This window comes from Phascolarctos cinereus, unplaced genomic scaffold (assembly GCF_003287225.1).
Source record: "Phascolarctos cinereus isolate Bilbo 61053 unplaced genomic scaffold, phaCin_HiC Scaffold_9;HRSCAF=440, whole genome shotgun sequence".
Classification (NCBI taxonomy): Eukaryota; Metazoa; Chordata; class Mammalia; order Diprotodontia; family Phascolarctidae; genus Phascolarctos; species Phascolarctos cinereus.
In genome coordinates this window covers 67,358,318-67,378,007 of record NW_027556402.1, presented here as the reverse complement: position 1 = coordinate 67,378,007, position 19,690 = coordinate 67,358,318, and the positions used below count along the sequence as shown (strand labels likewise).

The 19,690-nt window shown below is 38.9% G+C and overlaps 1 protein-coding gene across 1 annotated transcript; it reads right to left on the bottom strand.

Annotated features, from left to right (window-relative positions):
* Positions 1 to 3,580: 3,580 nt before the first annotated feature.
* Positions 3,581 to 19,478, bottom strand: RWDD4 (RWD domain containing 4). The gene is made up of 7 exons (XM_078148469.1): positions 19,255 to 19,478; positions 16,059 to 16,139; positions 11,076 to 11,185; positions 10,837 to 10,984; positions 9,599 to 9,716; positions 7,122 to 7,171; positions 3,581 to 6,978 (listed from the first exon to the last, which is right to left on the bottom strand). Exons 1-7 carry the CDS (start codon positions 19,276 to 19,278, stop codon positions 6,958 to 6,960), a joined length of 552 nt encoding a protein of 183 aa, XP_078004595.1. The 5' UTR covers positions 19,279 to 19,478; the 3' UTR covers positions 3,581 to 6,957.
* Positions 19,479 to 19,690: the final 212 nt, after the last annotated feature.

Below are 19,690 nucleotides of genomic sequence, written 5' to 3'. Positions count from 1 at the left end.
ATAAGAGCTTGAAGAATGCAAAAAAAAAAAAAGGAAATAAAGCTAGAATTAAAAAGCTGCTAAGAAAAAGGAATTGGGAGGAAATTATGAAGACAATAAGTGATATGGAGTCTATATTGAAAAACATGAATCAACAGAATCAACCAACAGCAGACCTATATCACTGCTTAAAACAGAGTAAATGGAGAAAATATAAGTAAGAACACAATTAAATTATCGAAGGTTGCAAGGTTGCCAGTTATTCGAGAGGTACAGCTGTGTACAATCACCTGTAAAATTCTCTTCTCATGTTTTCATTAGGCAAACATTCTCAGTATGTGTGCAGCTCATAATACATTGGAAAATGTAAAAATCTGTGGGCACCTAAATGGCACAGTGGAGAAAGTCTCATCTTCCTGAGTCCAAATCTGACCTCAGACACTTACTAGCTTATGATCCTGGGGAAGTCACTTAATCTGGTTTCCTCATCTGAAAATGAGCTGTAGAAGGAAATGGCAAACTACTCCAGTCTCTTTACCAAGAAAAACCCAAATGGGGTCACAAAGAGCTGGACACAACTGAAAAATGACTTTAAAAAAACGGCAGTGAAAGGGAGAGACTAAGATCCAGTTTGCTGGAATAGCAGGTAAAGTTAAGGGATAGGTTTTACTTTTTCAGTACAAGGAAACATTGTTCATGTTTATAGGAAAGAACTGAGCACCCAGTTGCTAGGGAAAGACTGAAGATGCAAGAAAGGGGAGGTGGTTGATGAAGCAAAGACCCAGAGGAAGCAGGAAGAGTGAGAATGGTGGCACAGAGGGTCTGGCCTTGGAAAGCAGTGCTATCTCCTTTAAAAGGGAAGACAAGTAAGGAACAGATTTTTTAGCAGTTGAAGGAAGTCAGAACAAGAATCTCAGAAGTGGAGGGGGCCTTCAGAAGCCATCCAGAAGGCATGTCTCTGATAAATGATCATTAAACCTCCACTTGAGCAATTAATGAGTCATTGGCACCACTCTTGGCATGACCTGTACCGCATTTGTACAGCTCTAATGATATATTAAGCCGATATCTGGTTCTACAATTCTTATTTATCGCTCTTAGTTCTACCCACTGGCTTTGTGAAAAACATCTAATTCACTTTCATAATGACAGGGCTTCAAATATTTATCAGTCTTCTCTCCTCTAGGTTAAATATCTTAAATTCTGTCAGATGATTTTATTAATCAACAAGCATATGCCAGGCACTGTGCTTATTTGCTGAGGACAGAAGGACAAAAATGAACACATCCGTGCCCTTCAGCAGCTTCCTTTGTATTGGGTGAGACATCTGAATATATAACATACACAAAATACATGTAGGTAATTTGGTGTGGGCTCTATGTGGTTGAGGGTTAAAGTGGGATCAGGAAAAGTGTCATGTAAGAAATGATAGATGAAGGAAGCTAGGGAGGGGCAAGTGCAGAGAGTGCATTCCGGACACAAGCAATAGCTTGTACAAGAGCACAGAAATGGGAGATTGCCTGCCACTTGTGAGCAACAGAAAGATCATAGTGTATGTGAAAAGGAGCAATAACAGGAGTAATTCTGAAAGACAGGCTGGAGCCAGGTTGTGAGGGGCTTCAGATGTCCAATAGAATTTATAGGTTTATCCTACAGGCAGTAGGGAGCTGCTGCTGTATCATTCCCCACCAGGCTGCTCTCCTGGACTTCACTAAGCCTCCAGAAATTCATCTTCCTGCGAGATCTCATCCACCCTGAAACACCCTGTGGTACCTGCTGCCCCTAAGGCCTCTCCCTACTTCTGGAGAGGGCAGAGGGTGGACATCCCCCAGATGTTCCACTTCAGGAGTGGGCCCAGGACAGTCATCTAATCACTTCTTACCCAACTAGTTTTTATCGTGCTCCTGTGCCAAATGCCCCCTCCCCTCCACTCTTTTCAGCTTCTTTTTGTGTTGTCTTTCCCCATTATATTCTGAGCTCCTTAAAGGCAGGGACTATCTCTTGCCCTTCTTTGCATCCTTAGCAGTGCCTGGCACACAGCAGGTGTTTAATGAAAGTTTATTGACTTGACTGTGAGATTTATTGAGTAAAGGAGTGACATGGGGAGGAATATCACTTTGGGAGGCAACCTCTCTCCAAATCATTTTGTATTCATTTTTATATAGTCCTATGTGTACATGTTGCCTTTCCATAGTAAAATATGAGCTCCTTGAGGGCAGGGACCATTTCATTTTGTCTGTATCCCCTTAATCCAATGAATTATACATTAGGGTTGGTTATCATACCTATAGTGTGAACAGGTCTAACATGCCACATTGCCAAAAAGGGAGTGAGTTCTTAAACTTTAAAAACCTCATTAAATGAGCACCATCTTAAAGATTTCCCTAAATGATATTATTTTTAGGTCTGTTAATCCATTTGATTCAAGTTATCCCTTTAAATATTTGTTTCTCAAAAATCATCCTAATGTACATTTAAAATAGAAATAAGACAAATGAGCAACTTAGAGAAATAACATTTCCTTTACCATTTTGTAAAATTCTTAGCCTTACATACCTGTTGGCTACAAACTACAGGATATTTAACCACAAAACAGAAAATTTCTACTTTTAAAAGATAAAAAACAGGGATGAGATGTATGTGAGGTAAAACCATTCTGGGCCAGGCCATGACCCAGGCCAGCCATGCTTCCTCCTTCTCCCAGACTACTCATCCCAGACCACTCCTCTGTCATGCCAGCGGCCTACTGGTGAGGTCCTCATGGGGACAGGCCCAGGCTGGCCTTGCTTCCTTCTTCGTTTGACTCTGGATTTCAGCATCATGCCCATACCAGGGCACTTCTCAGCCCCTGCCCCATCTCTTCATCTCCCTTTTAGTCACCCATTACAGTGTCAGCTCCTTGAAGGCAGGGACTCTTTCTTTTTGCTTATATCTGTATGCTGGGGTGTTCAAAGAGGACTAGCACCTCTGGGGTGAAGGCTTGTTGAGACCTCCTCAGGGCTGTTCATCCACCTCTGGTTTCTACCTAGCACTCAACTCTCAGGGGGGGCTCTAAGAAGCTATAGCATGCACAGTTGCCACACCCAGTGAACTGTCTCAGCAGACAGGCCAGGTTAAGGTTACCTGATGGGCCTCAAACCTGATGATGGTGAATTGGGGGAATGGGGGGTGTCTACTCCTAGCATGTGAAGGTGTGAGTAGATGAGAATAATTTGTTCCAATGGCCATGAACGTGGCTGAAGCAGGTGCTGTGGAGAGCTCAGAGCTTGGTCAGACATTGAAGACACCAAGGTCATCCACTGCATCTCAGGGCATTGCCAGTTGTCTTGACTTCTGTCTTGAAACTGGACTTTGATGACTGGAAGAGAGAACAAGGCTGACGACTTTGTGCAATTCTGCCTCACTTAAATCCAAATCATGCAAGAGTCAAGACATCACTCCGTGATGTTACTGGTTTTCTTTGAAAACGAAGAACAAACATTTCTATGCCTAACACTTCGCACAGTGCCGGGGCACAGTAATGTTCTTGATAAATGCTTACTGTCTCTCTAGGAAGGCTAGAGATTAACCAGTACTAAGCAAAATAAACAAAAACCAACAATGCAGATAAATAGGAATTTATTAAAATCAATGTCTCCAACAATAAAAAATTAAACGACATTAAGGCATCTTTTACTCCATTACTGTGTATTCAGTAAGGATTTTTTTTTTCTTAAAATACGAGAGCACATCTGTACAAAATTCCTTCCAATTCATTTGGCAGAATTGTTTTATTTTTTTCTTAATCTATATATTATGAAAACCTCTCATGTTTAAACCTCTCAATACATCAATATTGAGAAAAATATAATTTAGATTTATTTGTGAGAAGACAGATTTCTGCAAAAAACCAAAACAAAACGTGGAAAGTAACTACATACAGCTGTGAACTATATGAAATGATCACAGTGGTATTCAACCACTAGCTTTCTTTGAAGCAATTTGAACATCAGTAATTCAAGGGAATGAACAGATGAAGACATAAATAAAGTGACAAACCTATTAATACAGACCATGCTGCCAAATAACTTCACTCTTACTATTCACTCCACTGAGATGAGGACTTGAAAAGGGTATGCTTGATCAGCAGCTTTAAGCTAATTGGCTTTACATTCCCTTAAAAAAAAGTCACACCCTAGAGTAAGACAGTATAAATTAACACTGCATATTATTTACTCTTCTTGATATCTGATCATTTATAAAGCTTAACAGGCTCCTGAAAGGACAGTGAACATTCCTGGTGGCATGTTTTACCTTCCTTTAAGGCAAATTTGTGAGAATAATGAAATACCAACAAATCTCTGCATGAGCCTGTGATCTAATTACTCAGGAAACATACAAAAACTTATGTTTTATAAAATGCCACTTCAATAGAAGAGTACTGAAAAAAATGTTGACTTCACTTTACTGTATTAAAAGATGGTGTTTTCTTGTATCAAGTTTCTGTCATCATTCATCATCTTTAGAACCAGTTTTGCTTAACTATAAAAAGAGAGAAATAGTAAGTTTAAGCTGTTACATTATTTCCACTTCATATCAAATTAAAAAGTTTCCAGTTAACAGAATTGGCAACAAAGTTTACATATTTTGAAAGCTCTAACTTTTATTCTGCAAAATTGTATGTCAAACTTTATACTCTTCAAACATTTAAAACTACAGGGTTCACTAAATGTTCAAATATAACTATCAACATAAAAATTACATCTGAAACCCACTAGCAAAAATTCTGAGCATGTAAATACAGGATAAAAGATGAAGTATTCACAAATTATCTTGGCTTTTTTTTAAATGGCCAAGTATATATAAGTATTTCCACACTTACAAACTGACCCCATTGTAGTGCCACCAGAACTGGTGAAAAATTGGGGGAAAATTTATACATTCAGAAATGCGGGGAGAAGCTATGAAAAACACTACCATTTTAGGGGAGGAGACCCTGGAGGCAAACTTCTAGGCAGAGCTTCAGTGGTTATTCCTTATTGCCCCAATATCTTCCCTCACTTTTTTTTAATTTCCTTTAGTCAACCTTGCCAGAAATTAGACCAGTGTCCTTTGGGTTAATAAGCATTTTCCTTTAAAAATGTAAATGCCTGTGGGAAGCCTGAGGACCTTTCAGACTAATTTCTTTGCAAGATTTAAACTAGGGGATTATGAATTTTGATTTGGAGAAAGGAAAAGATGTAATTTGGGGGACATGGAGCATTCAACTGAGGGGATATCAGCAACATAGAGGCAAAAGGAAGCTGGAAGAATGGCATTGGGAAGTGAGATGGTACTGAAAGGAAGGTGTGAGGATGCTAAAGAAATACTTCATCCACTTAAAAATGTTGTCTAACACCATCCTCTCTTTTCCATATTCCACTGACTCAGTTCCAGGCTAGTATAGTTCTCCTATGTTATGTATTTAATAGCTTTGTAGGCTTGTGCTGGCCAGAAAACCTATGTGTTCCTTATAAAACTGAAACTGAAAATCCATTTCCCTACTGAAAAAAAAACACCAAACCTACCAATAAAACTTTGGAATGCAGCCTGTTCATAAGCAGAGGACAAACTTAACTGTGCACAATTAAAGATGCACTGATTTATCATCAAAGAAATTTTGAGCCTGAATGGACCTTGAGGTCATCTAGTCAAACCCCATCAATTGAACTTCTCCTACTTGTCCAAGGTTATATGGTTAGTTAGTAAAAGAGGCAGGGATCAGGACCCTTCTTTAAATGATGTTCGGGTCGAAGCTTCAAGCTAAGCACGTGTGCAGCCAAACTGAACACAAAATATTCTAACACAGATCTAAACATGAGCCTGTACCTACGAGCCATTCCTCAGATTTTTGCAGGCATGATAAAAGTTAGCTGACTAGAGGAGGAAGTCAGGGATGGGAGGAGAAAGTGTTTTTCAAATGGGATCCATCAGCAGATCTGGAGCAGGAAGGGGTAGAAGCATCTATCTCCAGATCCTGGAGTAAAGTAGGGGGTGTGCCCTGTGTGCAAAGGAGATTTTCCCCATTCATTTAAGGGAGGACAGGAAATGGGGAGCAGCAGCTTGGTGGTGGAATGGATGGAATACTAGACTTGGAATCAGGAAGATTCATCCTCATGAGTTCAAATCCAGCCTCAGAAACTTACTAGCTATATGACCCTGGGCAAGTCATTAAACCCCATTTGCCTCACTTCCTTATCTGTACAATAAGCTGGAGAAGGAAATGGCACACTACTATAGTATGTTTGTCAAGAAAACCCCAAATGGGGTCACAAAGAGTTGGACATGACTGAAATGACTCAACAAAAGGAAACAGGGACAATTAATGGGAAAATTTCGATGGGGCACTGTTTGTTTCCATTCTGTCATTTCCCTCACTTTACCTGCCACACACACCTTCCCGGTTTCCTCTGTCACTTAGGGCTAAGTGCTCTCTGGCTGTTCAAAGCCTCTACTACAGCACCCATACTGGAAGTGCTTCATACTCCAAAAAAGCACTACCTCTCTTCCAAAATTCTAATTCTTTCTACCTCTTAATTGATGGGATCTCAAGGGGTTTTCTGGGTAATTTCCCCTTAAAGAACATTAATATTGACTACAGGTAAATGGTGGCACAATAGAGTGCTGGGGGTGCTCAAATCCAGCCTAAGATCCTTACTAGCTGGGTGACCCTGGGAAAGTCAGTTAACCTGTCAGGCCCATTTCCTTGACTGTAAAATGGGGATAATAAGAGCACCTACCTCCCAGGGTTGTTATTGGGATATAGTAAAGTCATAGCTGTAAAGTGCTTAGTATAGTGCTGGGCACATAGTAGGCATTTAATAAATGCTTATTCCTTCTGTTCCCTCCCCTCCCTACTCTCCTTAAATGGTACATAATGAGCAAGTCTTTAGAAATCACCTTTGTGATTTCTATAGATTTGTCATTGCTACAAAGGGATTGTGAACTAGGAAAAAAAAATCACTTAAAGATACTTACATGCTGAATGTATACAAATATCAGACACCAGCCAAACCCAAAGGTTGTTAGGGGAGAAAATAAAAAAAAGTTACATGTAAGTTTCATTGTGATACCAATAACTACTGACATTAAAGTAATAAAGACTCTGCATTCAAGTAACATACCTTAACCACATCAACCCAGTTCCAGCCTCGTGGAAGTTCACCTTTGTGATCTACGGAATTAAAAAAATATTATTATTTTCAAGATGAAAAAAAAGCAAGCTTTAAAACCTAGACTATTTTCTAATACGTTGCTACTAAGAACAAAAACCCCTTAAGAGTTATATGATAATTTTTAAAGTAGAGTATTACAAGCTACAGCAGCTTGTTCATTAGTAACTGAAAGTACAATTGTCTGTGAACTGAATTTGATTATAACTTTAAGTTTGTAAAAGAATGATCAAATATCTCTTTTTACAAGTTTGTTCCTCTTTCATTCAAGACTATATACTTTCTCTACCTGAAATACACAGGCAAAATGCTCAGTGTGGGGAGAAAAAAGTAACTTTATTGTTTATATTTGAGATTAAAGCTGATGTTTGGGAATGTTATGAACAGAATGCTGTACTGCTGTCCAACGACAACTCTGAGCAAAGGAAAAGGATTTTATGAAACAAGTAATTAACTTCAAAAATTAAAATAGCCTCTTAATTTTTTGTTGCTATTTGATACTATGTATGTTAACGTAAGAAAAGGATTTTACTTATAAAAAGCATTGTTCATTTTGGGGGAGACTGTAATTGTGTTCAATAAACACGCATTAATAATAAAAAATCAGCAACATTTCTTCATTGAACTCTTGGCATCCTTTACTTCTTGTTTAACCCACAAATTTCACGTAAGCTATATCAATTTTACAGGTAGAAAAACTGAGGCAAAGACTCACTCATAAAGAATAACAAAGATGCTATTGGGGTTTAACTCTAGATAGCCATGTTTTCCCATGCCTCAAAACTAGTACTTCATTCGGTCCACTGGATATGAGCTTATCTTCAATTTTGGCTACTAACTTTTCTGCCTAGAATTCTGAGAATGCTTTTTTTTTTTTTGCTTTTTGCTGGGCAATTGGGGTTAAGTGACTTGCCCAGGGTCACACAGTTAGTACATGTTGTGTGTTGCATGTCTGAGACCGCATTTGAACTCAGGTCCTCCTGACTTCAAGGCCAGAGCTCTATCCACTGCGTCACCTAGCTGCCCCCTGAGAATGCTTTTTTTAAGGTAGCTCCAAGTCAAGAATATTTATGACACCCAGCAAAAGTCGTCCTGGCATCTGTTAGAAGATGAAACTATTTAATTTGAACTAAGTCAACTGGGACTATGAAAGCCTAGTTTATAGTTGTTCAAGAGAGTTTAATATGCTTATAACAAGAGGCCTGGTCACCGAGATTTCCAGCCTCTTTTTTCCTTGGCAGATATGAGCCCTTGGCAACTCCTCAACCCTCCGGGACATCCAAATGGCTTAGAAAAAGGTCTCTATGGGGTACAAAATCAACTCTCTGAAGAACCAAGAAGTGTTCAACCATGAGGCTCACCAGTGGCTTAACTAATGCATGGTAGGACTTTCAAATGAATTCTCTATAGCTGCTAAGTTTTCAGTCCTTGTCTCAACAGCTGCCAAAGAGGAAACATATGTGACAATTTTACTGCTATAAGGGCTGGCATTACTGCTAAGGGGAGAGCCGAAAAATATTAAAAGGAAACTGCTAAAAACTAGTGATGTTACTCAACTGTATTCATTCACTTCCCAGACAAAAGTTCTCATATAGCTGTTACACTCTTCAAAAGGTTAGGTTTGTTACACATAATTTTGGAAAATTAAGACTAGCAAGACTTGCTTTTTAAATTAACACTGTCTTGTTTCACAGTATGGTAATGATAAAAAATAGTTATGAGAGATGACATTTCTATAACCCTTTTAAGGTTTACAAAGTGCTTTTATGTTTTCTCATGTGATCTTCATAACCAAGTGCAAGTATTATTATCCATTTTACAACTTTGGAAACTGAGATCTAAAGAGGGTCATGGTCATATAACCAGTAAGAGAGAGAGCCAGTATTCACAAGCTGGTTGTCTGACTCCAAGTCTAGCATTCTTTCTACTATATTAAAGCTGCCTCCAATTTCTAGCAAAATAATTACTGCACTAGAATTCTAGCTAATTGAATTTAATAAATGTAAACAAGGACTCTTAAAAAAGGCTCTTTCTAACACTAAAAGAAACATATTACAAACACAAAGAAACAGAAATGAATGAACAAATAAAATATGGAAGGTGCCCTCAGACCATTTTTCTAATGCACATCATGCTAAAATTATAACTCTCCTGTCAACCTGACTTACAGTTACTGTGACATTCACTTACCTGCTTCTCAAATAGCAACATTTAGTGATAAAGTATTAGTATTAGTAGTAGCAGTAGTAGTGATAATCACCAAATTCATACTTGTGACCCAAAGCAGAATCTGATTCTAAGGCTCCAAAAGTAATCTTCTGAAACAAACATCATTAAACACCCACATAATCACAATATGAGGCAATCAAAAGTTCATCCATGAGGAGATTAAAAAAAAACTAGTGGATCTAATACTTAGCAATACAAACCTGTCTTATCTGCCAGCTTCCTTTTCTGGGTTTTTGAAAGCTGTTCTTTTTTATCTTTTTTCTTACTTGAGGGAGCAGGATTAGGAGTTTCAACTGAAATAATATTGCTTATTGATGTCTGAAAAGAAAAATTCACAAATTATTATAGCTCAGTATATATTAAGTAAGTTACATATATCCAGTTCCTGAAATGTCATTTGGCTTAATATTAAATTGATGAAATGAAAATACACAAGACTAAAGTAATCTTCTATTAAATATATGACATTGGTATGCTGCTAGAACTTAATAAAACCCACATTCAAAGGACTGCTATGTAACAATTAAATTGTTATAAAAAGAACTAATGGCAGCAAGATCTAAAGCACGCTAAAAATAGAATGTGGTATTAGTTTCCAGGGTAGATACTAAGAGCAGTTCATTTACTACAACTTAGAATGTTTAACATGGGCTTTAAAATGCACATAATTCATGCCATCAAGCACCTATGATTATACTTATTTGTCCAGATCTTCCCAGTTCTCCCTCTAACCAATGAAAAGAACCTTTTTCAACAATCTTTTTCATTAAGTCAGTAAGGGCATTTTGAAATCCAGAACTGTGGTACAGCCTTACACTAAGAGGGTACAGAAAGCAGAAGTTGCAGTCCCTGTTCTTATAGCCTGATTCAGAAAATGGTATATAATCAAGTGTTAAATGTGATGTAATATAAACATTATAGTGGTACCAAAAGACATATGCTTTAAGTTCTGACAGTAAGTCTATTTTCTAGGACTCTCTTGAATGATACTTTTGTGACTTTTCTTTGCAATGAAATCTCAAACTATAACTTTAGAATGAATTACGGTAAGTCTACTTGTAACAAGAGAAGCACTATGACTTAAAAGCAACACACCTTTTTCTTTCTTTCTTTTTTTTTTTAAAGTAACACACTTTAAAGAAAGTACCACTAAACTGTCTGAATAATATTTTGATCAATTTCTCCAAAACAATTTAAATAATGCTTTTAATAGATACATGGAAACTGTTTCCCACGCCTCAATGGAGACAAATGAATATGGAGGGTATTAGATAATTGTGGTTATTGATACTTTGGTTTCTGTGTGAAAATGAAGCTTATGAAATTTAAAATTTGCATCTTAAATTTGACCCAAAGCTCTTTACAAAATAAAATCTAGAGTATTTAAATAAAGAGGAATCAGGAAAAGCTACCATAGGGGCCCACATCACACGCTCACCATAGAATTAACAGGATGATGATTCTCCATGAACTGTTCTTTATTGTCCTTGGCATATTCAAATAATGTATATGTCATTGCAGTTCCAAGATTAACTTCAACTTCTTCCTGTAATTTAGCCAGAATACTTTGCTTTACAGCTGATGATCTAGAACATATAATATATTTTTAAAAGAAATTAAAAAGGAGTAGGAAAGTAAAAGGGAGAGAAACGAAAACAGTAAATGAAAAGCACTTACATGGTATTGTTGAAAAAAGCATTCATAGATATGATTGGAGCTGTTTGTGGATATGTTTCGGTCCAAGAAACTTCTATCAAGAAGGCTTTGGGATCGCCATTTTCACCTATCTGAAGGAAAAGAAAATGTAAAATAGAAAATAGTTATACTTGTGTTACAAAAGCCAAAGGCAATAGAAGATAAAATTATGATATTTCAAATGATAAATTATTTTTAATACTAGTAACTAAACCATCAATTTAATAGAGTTTTTTAAAGTCTTTCTGTAGCAGCCAGGACCAAAGTAGACCCAGGAGCTCTGGTTGAGCTCCAGCTCATTCCCAGTCTGTGAGACCTTTGGTAGTTCTGGCCTTAAAATACAGGACTTCATGTACATGGCTTATCTCTATAACTACAGAGGAAGCTCCTCCAGGAGGGGTCTTATATCATCCACGTAGTACCAAGGACTAGTATACAGTAGGAATTTTACAAATGTTTGTTGAGAATGTGGGAAAACTTGGGTCAAAAATCTGCTAATGAAGAAAAAGCTCATTTCCATCATCATTTCCTGTCTATCAAACTATGAGATTTGATAAGATTTGAAACTATAAGATATTGAGAAACTCAAGTCAATCAAATTTTCATCTTCTGTATTCTTTACTCAGCTCCAGGTAAGATTATAAACACTCTTTACACAGTACTTTAAGATTTACAAAATGTTGTCTTCAACATCTCTATGAATTAGATAGTGTAAATATTATCCTCATTTTAAAGATGAGACTCTGAACTATGCCCAAAGGACTATAAAAATGTGCATACCCTTTGACCCAGCAATGGCGCTTCTAGGGCTATATCCCAAAGAGATCATACAAATGGAACTGTATTGGAATTGGAAAATTGAGAGGATGCCCATCAACTAGGGAATGACTGAACAAGTTGTGGTATATGAATATAATGGAATACTCTTGTGCTATAAGAAATTATGAGCAGGCAGACTTCAGAAAAACCTGGAAAGACTTGTATGGTCTGATGCTGAGTGAAGTGAGTAGAACCAGGAGAATGTTGTACACAGTAACAGCAACGCTGTGCGATGACTAACGTTGACAGACTTAGCCCTTCTCAGCATTGCAAGGATCTAAGACATCTCCAAAGGTCTCACGATGGAAAATGCTACCCACAGCCAAAGAAAGAACTATAGAGTTTGAATGCAGATTGAAGCATATTATTTGCTATTTTTTTCTTCTGATTTGTTTTGTTTTCTCTTTCTTGTGGTTCCTCCTATTGGTTCTAATTCTTTCTTACAACATCACTAATTGAAAATATGTTTGATAGGAATGTATATTTATAGCCTATATCATATTGTGCGCCATTTTAGGGAAGGAGGTGGGAAGGGAGAGGGAGAAAAATTAAAAACTCAAAAGTTTATGGAAGTGATTGTTGATAAATCAAAATAAATTAATAACAATTTTAAAAAGATGAGACTCTGAAAAGCTAAACAACTTGCCTTTGACACAAGTCGTCTGAAGTAGGAATCAAGGGGCAGCTAGATGGTGCAGTGGATAGAGCACCAGTCCTGGATTCAGGAAGATCTGAGTTCAAATTTGACCTCAGACACTTGACACTTACTAGCTGTGTGACCCTGGGCAAGTCACTTCACCCCATTGCTTTGCCACCAAAAAAAAAAAAAAAGAAGTAGGAATCAAACCCAACTTTTCTGGACTAGTGCTCTATCCAACACATTATGTGGCAGTTAAGTGTAAAAGAAAGAAAAGGCAAACAAAAGGGGAAACTCACAAGTCAGAAAACCAAGTACTAAATAAGTTAAAGTTCGTTTGTTTCATAAAGAAAATTAAGAACTTTCCCCAAATACTTACTTGTTATACACCCATTTTCTAATTACTTTACTCTTGCTCCTCATATTTTGGTCTAACTTTTATTGCTAAATGGGAATTGGGGGGAGATTTCCAAAACACTGCTTTATACTACTAGCAGTGACCATGGCATAAAGTGCCACCTTTTCAGTCTGACATTCCAGGGTGTGCCACAATCTCTCTCCAGTCTCACCTTGGCACCATTCTACTATACAAACCCCTTTTCTAGCCAATCAAAATGTTCTATTTTTACTCCTATACAAACAACGTATCTGTACTGCTGAACTTACCTTTCCACCCTGCCTCTCTTTCAAGCTCAGTTCAAGGTCTAACTCCTCTGCCTGACCTAGCTCACAGTAGTAGTTTCTCCTTTCTGAGAGTGCCCTGTAGTGCTTAAGTGTATGCACACTTACTACCTGGGCGCCTGGTATTGCTATATGCCCAGGGCCTAACATTCCCCCATGCACAAGATGAGAGGGCATTCAAAATAAGCTTACTCTCATGGTACCATCTGCTAAAGACCACTGTACTTTAGCCCAGATGCTAGATATATTCCAGCAAAGCCAGAGTCAGACGGTTGTTACGGGTAAGTATGGAGAAGATACGAGGGCTGTAGAGTCAAGCATATGATATCATTTGAAGAAAAGGTAAACTCTAAAGCAAACAAATGCTGCTCACCTTCTTTTCTGCGACTATCTAATGAAAATTCTGAGTACTGGACATGGCATTATTTCCCCAAACTAAGTAAAATAGTTTCCAAAAACATGTAGTATAATTATTCTAAGAAAAAAATTATTGCATCTCACTATCATAAGAGGTTGGATATATAGAGTATATTAAGGAAAAATAATACTGTTCTTATGTTAAAGATGCATTTAATACCAATTCTATTTCAGGCAAAGACTATCCTGTAACTTTGACATGTATCTTCTTAAAACTGGAGAATCATTTAAAGAAAATACCAACTAGCCCTTTATTATAGCATGGTACAGTGGAGAGAAAGCCAGCCCGAGACACTCCTGGTTGTGGTACCAACTCTGTCACAAACTGGCTGTATAACTCTGAACAAACTGCTTAGTCTCTTTGCTTTCTGTTTCTTCATTTATAAAATGAGGTATTTGTTGTTCAGTTGTGTCTTACTCCTTGTGACCCCCATGGACCATATCCTCCACTATCTCCTGAAGTCTGTCCAAGCTCATGTGCATTTTTCATGATATTCTCTATCCATCTCATCCTCTGCCATCCCCTTTTCTTTTTGCTTTCCATCTCTTCCAGCATCAGGGTCCTTTCCAATGGGTCCTACCTTCTAATTATGTGGTCAAAGTATTTAAGCTTCTGCTTCAGTATTTGGCCTCTCAGTGAACAATGTGAATTAATTTCTTTATGTATTGACTGATTTTATCTCCTTGATGTCCCAGGGACTCTCACTCCAGTACCACAACTCAAAAGCGATGATTCTGCAGTGCTCAGCTTCTCTTACAGTCACTACACTGCTACCAGAAAAACCCCAGCTTTGACTATATGGATCACTGGTGACAAAGTGATGTCTGTTTTTTAGTATGCTGTCCACATTTGCCATAGCTTTCCTTCCAAGGAGCAAGTGTCTTTTAATTTCATGGGTACAGTGGCCGTCTGCAGTAATCTGTGAGCCCACGGATATAAAAATCTGACACTGCTTCCATTTCTTCTTCCTCTATTTGCCAAAAAGTGGTAGGACCCAGGGCCAAGATCCTTTTGGATGTTAAGTCTTTTTGGACATGAAGGTTTAAGCCAGCTTTTACATTCTCCTCTTTCACCTTCATCAGAAGGCTTCTTAATTCCACTTTGCTTTCTGCCATCAGAGTCATATTATCTGCATACCTGAGATTGTTGCTATTTCTCTTAGAAACCTTTATTCCAGCTTTGGATTCATCCAGCCTGGTATTTCACACATTGTAATCTGCATATAAGTTAAATAAGTAAGGTGACAATATACAGCCTTGTCATATTCCTTTTTTTTTTCCTCCAGGCAATTGGGGTTAAGTGACTTGCCCAGGGTCCTACAACTAGTAAGTGTCAAGTGTTTGGTTTGAGGTCGGATTTGAACTCAGGTCCTCCTGACTTCAGGGCCGGTGCTCTGTCCACTGCACCACCTCACTGCCCCATATATTCCTTTTCCAATCTTAAACCAATCAATTTTCCCATGTCTGGTTCTAAGTGCTGCTTTTTGGCAGGTTCCTCAGGAGACAAAAAGTGATCCACTGGAGAAGGACATGGCAAACCACTCCCGTATCTTTGCCAAGAAAACCCCATGGACAGTACTAAAGTGATGAAAGAGATGACACTGGAAGAAGGCATCCAACACATTCTTGGGGAAGAGTGGAGAACACGGAGCTCCAGCCCTAATGAAGCAGCTGGGTCAAAGCCAAATGGATCAGCTGTGGATGCATCTGATGCTGCCAAGATCGATACTGGATAGGAACCTGGCATGTAAGATCTATGAACTAAGGTGAGTTAGATGAGGTCAAACAGGAGACAGAAAGATTAAACACGGACATCCTGAGTGTCAGTGAACCTTTTCCCATTTGGATGGGAATGGGTAAATTTAATTCAGCTTGTCACTACATATATTACTGCGGCCAAGAATCCCTTAGAAGCAATGGAGTAGCCCTCACAGTCAACAAAAGGATGAGAAAAGTAGTAATGGGGTATCATCTCAAAAATGAGGGTATTAGACTACATGACATTTAAGGTCTCTTCCACTTCCCAAATTCTAAGAATCTATTTATTTAAAGATATATGATTTAACTTAAAATTTAAAAAATACTTCATGTCATGCAGATGAAAGATTTTTGAATTCTTAACTCCTCTAAGAATATGTGCTACAAATTAAGTACATCATCAATTTAAACAATAGAAACATATGACTAGATTTATAAAACAAAAATCAACACTTCAGCAATGACTCATCTCTTCTTGCAAAAATTAATGAATAAACATTTAGAAAAAGGAAAAAGTCTCTGTCTTCAAAGAGTTTACATTCTAATGGGAAAGGCAACATCTATGTAAGCAGGCATAGAGAAGATACATACAGAGCACAAAACTTAGAAGAGAAGGCAATAAAAAACGATCTCATTCATGCTTTGTGTCTTACCCTATATTGAAATGAAACTGGACTTAATTCTCGGAAACTTTCATCGCCTTCATAAATAGAACGCAATGCTTCCAGCTCCATCTAAAAGGAAAGATGAAATGAGTTTGTCTCAGTAGTATAAAGAGTAACTTTGAAACACAGGGACATGAGTTTTTGGTGTAAATCTACTATGTGAAAGTTATGTCTGTTAACATACTCTAAGAAATATTATAAACTCACTACAAAGCACTACCTATTTGAATACAACTATCTTTTAAAAGTTTAACAAATTTGAAGCTGATAGTCTATGGCAAGTATGGAAAATTTAAATTTAAAATTAAATGAAGGAAAATTTTTAAATTCCATTTAACAATTGTTTGGTACTCATGACACTACCCAGGATTGCTCAATGCATTTCATGGAAGTCATAACAAAGCAAATCTATCCTATGTCTTTCTAAACCTACATTAAAAAAATCAGATAATTCTCTTTCAAACAGCCACAAACCAGCATGATTTCAGTCTACTGCTATAATCTCCCTTTGACAATTACCTTCTAAAAGCCTGAACTATAACTTCCAATAATAAGTTACTTCCCAAACACCAAGTTTGTTATATGTATAACAACTTGCACTTAAATAGCATTTTTTCCTCTCAAGTCTTTTTTGGTATTAAAACAGTAAGGGAGAAGAAAGTATTCAGCACATTCTTCTTCAATGCTTCAAGGATCTGTGATTTTTGTAGGTATAGGTACTCCCTGAGGAAAACCTTTTAAAGTTTCCATCCTCAAAAAAAAATATATTATTCTATAGAACCTGGTAATAAGTCTCTCTGACCTTAGGATGGTCCTTGGACAACAGACATACAAAATGTTACCAGGCTCACACAAGCCTTTCCAGCTTGGTAGGACATGCTGGCTTGCAATCCTATAGCCAAGTGTTCAAGATCCAAGTCACCTCCAGATCCTAGCAGAGGGTTACTAGCACTACAGCAACATTTTAGCTTGTACATGAGTAGGTCTGCATTGAGGAAGGAATATGTTCAAGAGATCACAGATCCACTGAAGCAGGGATTTCCCTTCCACTAAAACTGCATTTAATAGAAGTACAAAATATTAACTAAATTTAGCTTAGCCAAGAGTCAGTGAATTTGTTTTTAAAAATATTTGATAAATGTGTTTCAATATAAACAGCTTTATTTATAAACCTACGTATTTTAGGTATTTTAAGTATTTATTAAGTGCCTACTACATGCCAGGCACTATGCTAACTGCTTGGGACATAAAGAAAGCCAAAATCAGTTCCTGCTGTCAAGGAACTCACAGCCTAATGGTGGAGACTACTTGCAAACAAATGTATACAAATAAGCTGTAGATAGGATAAAATGGAAATAATTACAGAGGGAAGGCAGTATTAAGGGGGATCAGGAAAGAGTTCTTACAAAAGGTAGACTTTCAGATTTTATGAATTAAATATTCTAAGAAAGGGTCCATAAGTTTCACTCAATGGTCAAAGAGGTCTAAGATAAACTAAGACATATTTTAGTTATATTATGAGTTAAAGAAGCTTTTGGGGGCTGACCACCAGTTATAAAATTATTTCTAAGGCAAAATCAATTTAATATAGGGAAGAAAAAGATTTTAATTGATGTAGCACAACTGGCTCTCTGTAAAAGAGAAACTGGTGGATGAAAAATATTTCTAGATGTTTTGCCTTCACTTCCTCATCAGGCAGTTTGTATACAAAGAACTTTTTAAAGTCACTGACTGCTTGAATTCTCTTAAGTATTTTATAGGTGAAGAAAATAAGGCATACCAATTCCCCCTCAAAACTGCTTATTCAAAGAAAGAATGGTTAAGAGTTCAATATTTGTTCGAGAATTAAATAGATAATTTAAAGAGATATGTTTTAGACTTCCAAAAAAAATGTAGGTGATGAAGGCTGTACCTATGATTTTATTAATATAGAGAATAAGTTGGCATCATTTCTAAAACTTAGGTTTTTTAGAGTTGCCTCACTAGAGACAGTGCTTGAACCCTCCCTCCCAACCCCAACAATCTCCTCAAAAGTCCTTTCAAAATATCACCACAGCAGAAATATCTATCTTATTAGCACTGTAACTGAAATTTCTTTATTTCTCAAAGGGTCATTGTCCAAAAAAAGTCCTGAAGTTGAAACATAATTCAATTTGGGTGGAAATGCAGGTGCCTACTTCCCACCACTATACAACATCAAGACAACTTAGGCGCACCAACAAGTTATTTTGGTGTCATGCTAGATCACCAAGTCTTTATTTTTCCCCAAACAAAAGTAAATGACTCAATAATTTTAAAACTCTAACTGGCAAGGAGAGAAAGGCCTAAGTCCAATCAAATTCCAAGTCCCCTTGGGATATGAGACAGACAAGTACGTGTCATTTTAAGACTGGCGATCACCAACTTTGGTGCCCTTCCAGGAGAGTCTCAAAGTATACTAAAGAACTCTAGCTCAGCTTGGCTGAGCACCAAGAACATCTTCGTTTTCACAATGATCAGGGATGGGAGAAGGGGGGTCGGGAGAGGGTGTGCGTCTGGCGGGCGGGGCGTGGATGGGTGGGGAGGCTACTCACTCATCACCCTTAACACTTACTTGGCTCCTTCCCTTCCCCAGTCCTAGACTCAGAAAACATCTTTCCACATAAAGAAGCATTTACTAAACAACCTACTAAGTTCCGGGCACATGCCTGCCCTCAGGGAGCTCACGATCTAAAGGGAGCCCCAAACTCTACGGCTCTTCCCTCTGGGCTCCACGCTAGGCAGTCCCACAGCTGGAAGAGGGAGAGCCCACACCTCATCTAGGTCACGGGAGCAGAGATTTCCAAGCAGAAAAGAACTCAAAAGCATCAAGTCCTGCCCCCCCCCCTTATTTTACAGGGTCCCGGGAGAACGAGGGACTTTGTTCAAGGAGCCACCAGCCCGGCCCGACAGGTCGAGTTCCTCCCCACCAGGAGCTGGGGTGGGGGCGGGGGGTGGAGATAAAGGGGGGGGTTGGAGGGAGGAAGAGGAGGCTTGTAGTAGGCGCTTAATTAATGCTAATTGGCTAGAAGAAGCTGTGCCGGGGGGGGGTCAGGGCGAAAGGGAGATCCCCGCCGCCTCCCGGGGCACCCACGGGGACAGGGGGCTGCTCCCGGCGCTCCCCTCTCCTCCCTCCCCTTCGGTCCCCCGTGGGGAGGGGTCCTACCTCCTGGTCCTCGTTGGCGCTCATCGCTCCGGCAGCGAGGTCCTCCTCCCTCCGACGGCGAGACAGGTAACTAGGGGAGGGAGGAGGAGGCGGCTAAGGCGGGGGTCAGCACCCAGAGGCTGGAGCCCCCCGCCGCCACCTCGCCGCACCTCAGTCCCGTCACCTCCTAGCCTAGCCTAGCCCCCGGGACACCAGCACGCACGCGCACGTCTACCCCCCCCCGCCCTCCGCGTCAAGCCCCTCGCGCCGAGGCTACAGCGCGCGTGCGTGCGTGCGTGCGTTACACGCTCCATTTCTCTCGCGAGGTCTGGGAAAGCTGAGCAAGCAGAACAGCGCCTGGGGCTGAGGGTGACGAGAATGGTGTAGTCCTCTTCGCGCCCCGCCCCTCCTCTCCCATTGGTCCGCTCCCTAGAAGCTGAAACTGCTCCCCCTCTAT

Excerpts from the sequence above, each read along its gene's own strand:
- RWDD4 (XM_078148469.1), bottom strand. The coding sequence starts at position 19,278 with ATGAGCGCCAACGAGGACCAGGAG. Across the intron at positions 16,140-19,254 it reads GCGCCAACGAGGACCAGGAG|ATGGAGCTGGAAGCATTGCG; the intron begins GTAGGACCCCTC and ends CTTTCCTTTTAG. Across the intron at positions 6,979-7,121 it reads ACTGGGTTGATGTGGTTAAG|CATGTAAGTATCTTTAAGTG; the intron begins GTATGTTACTTG and ends GTATACATTCAG.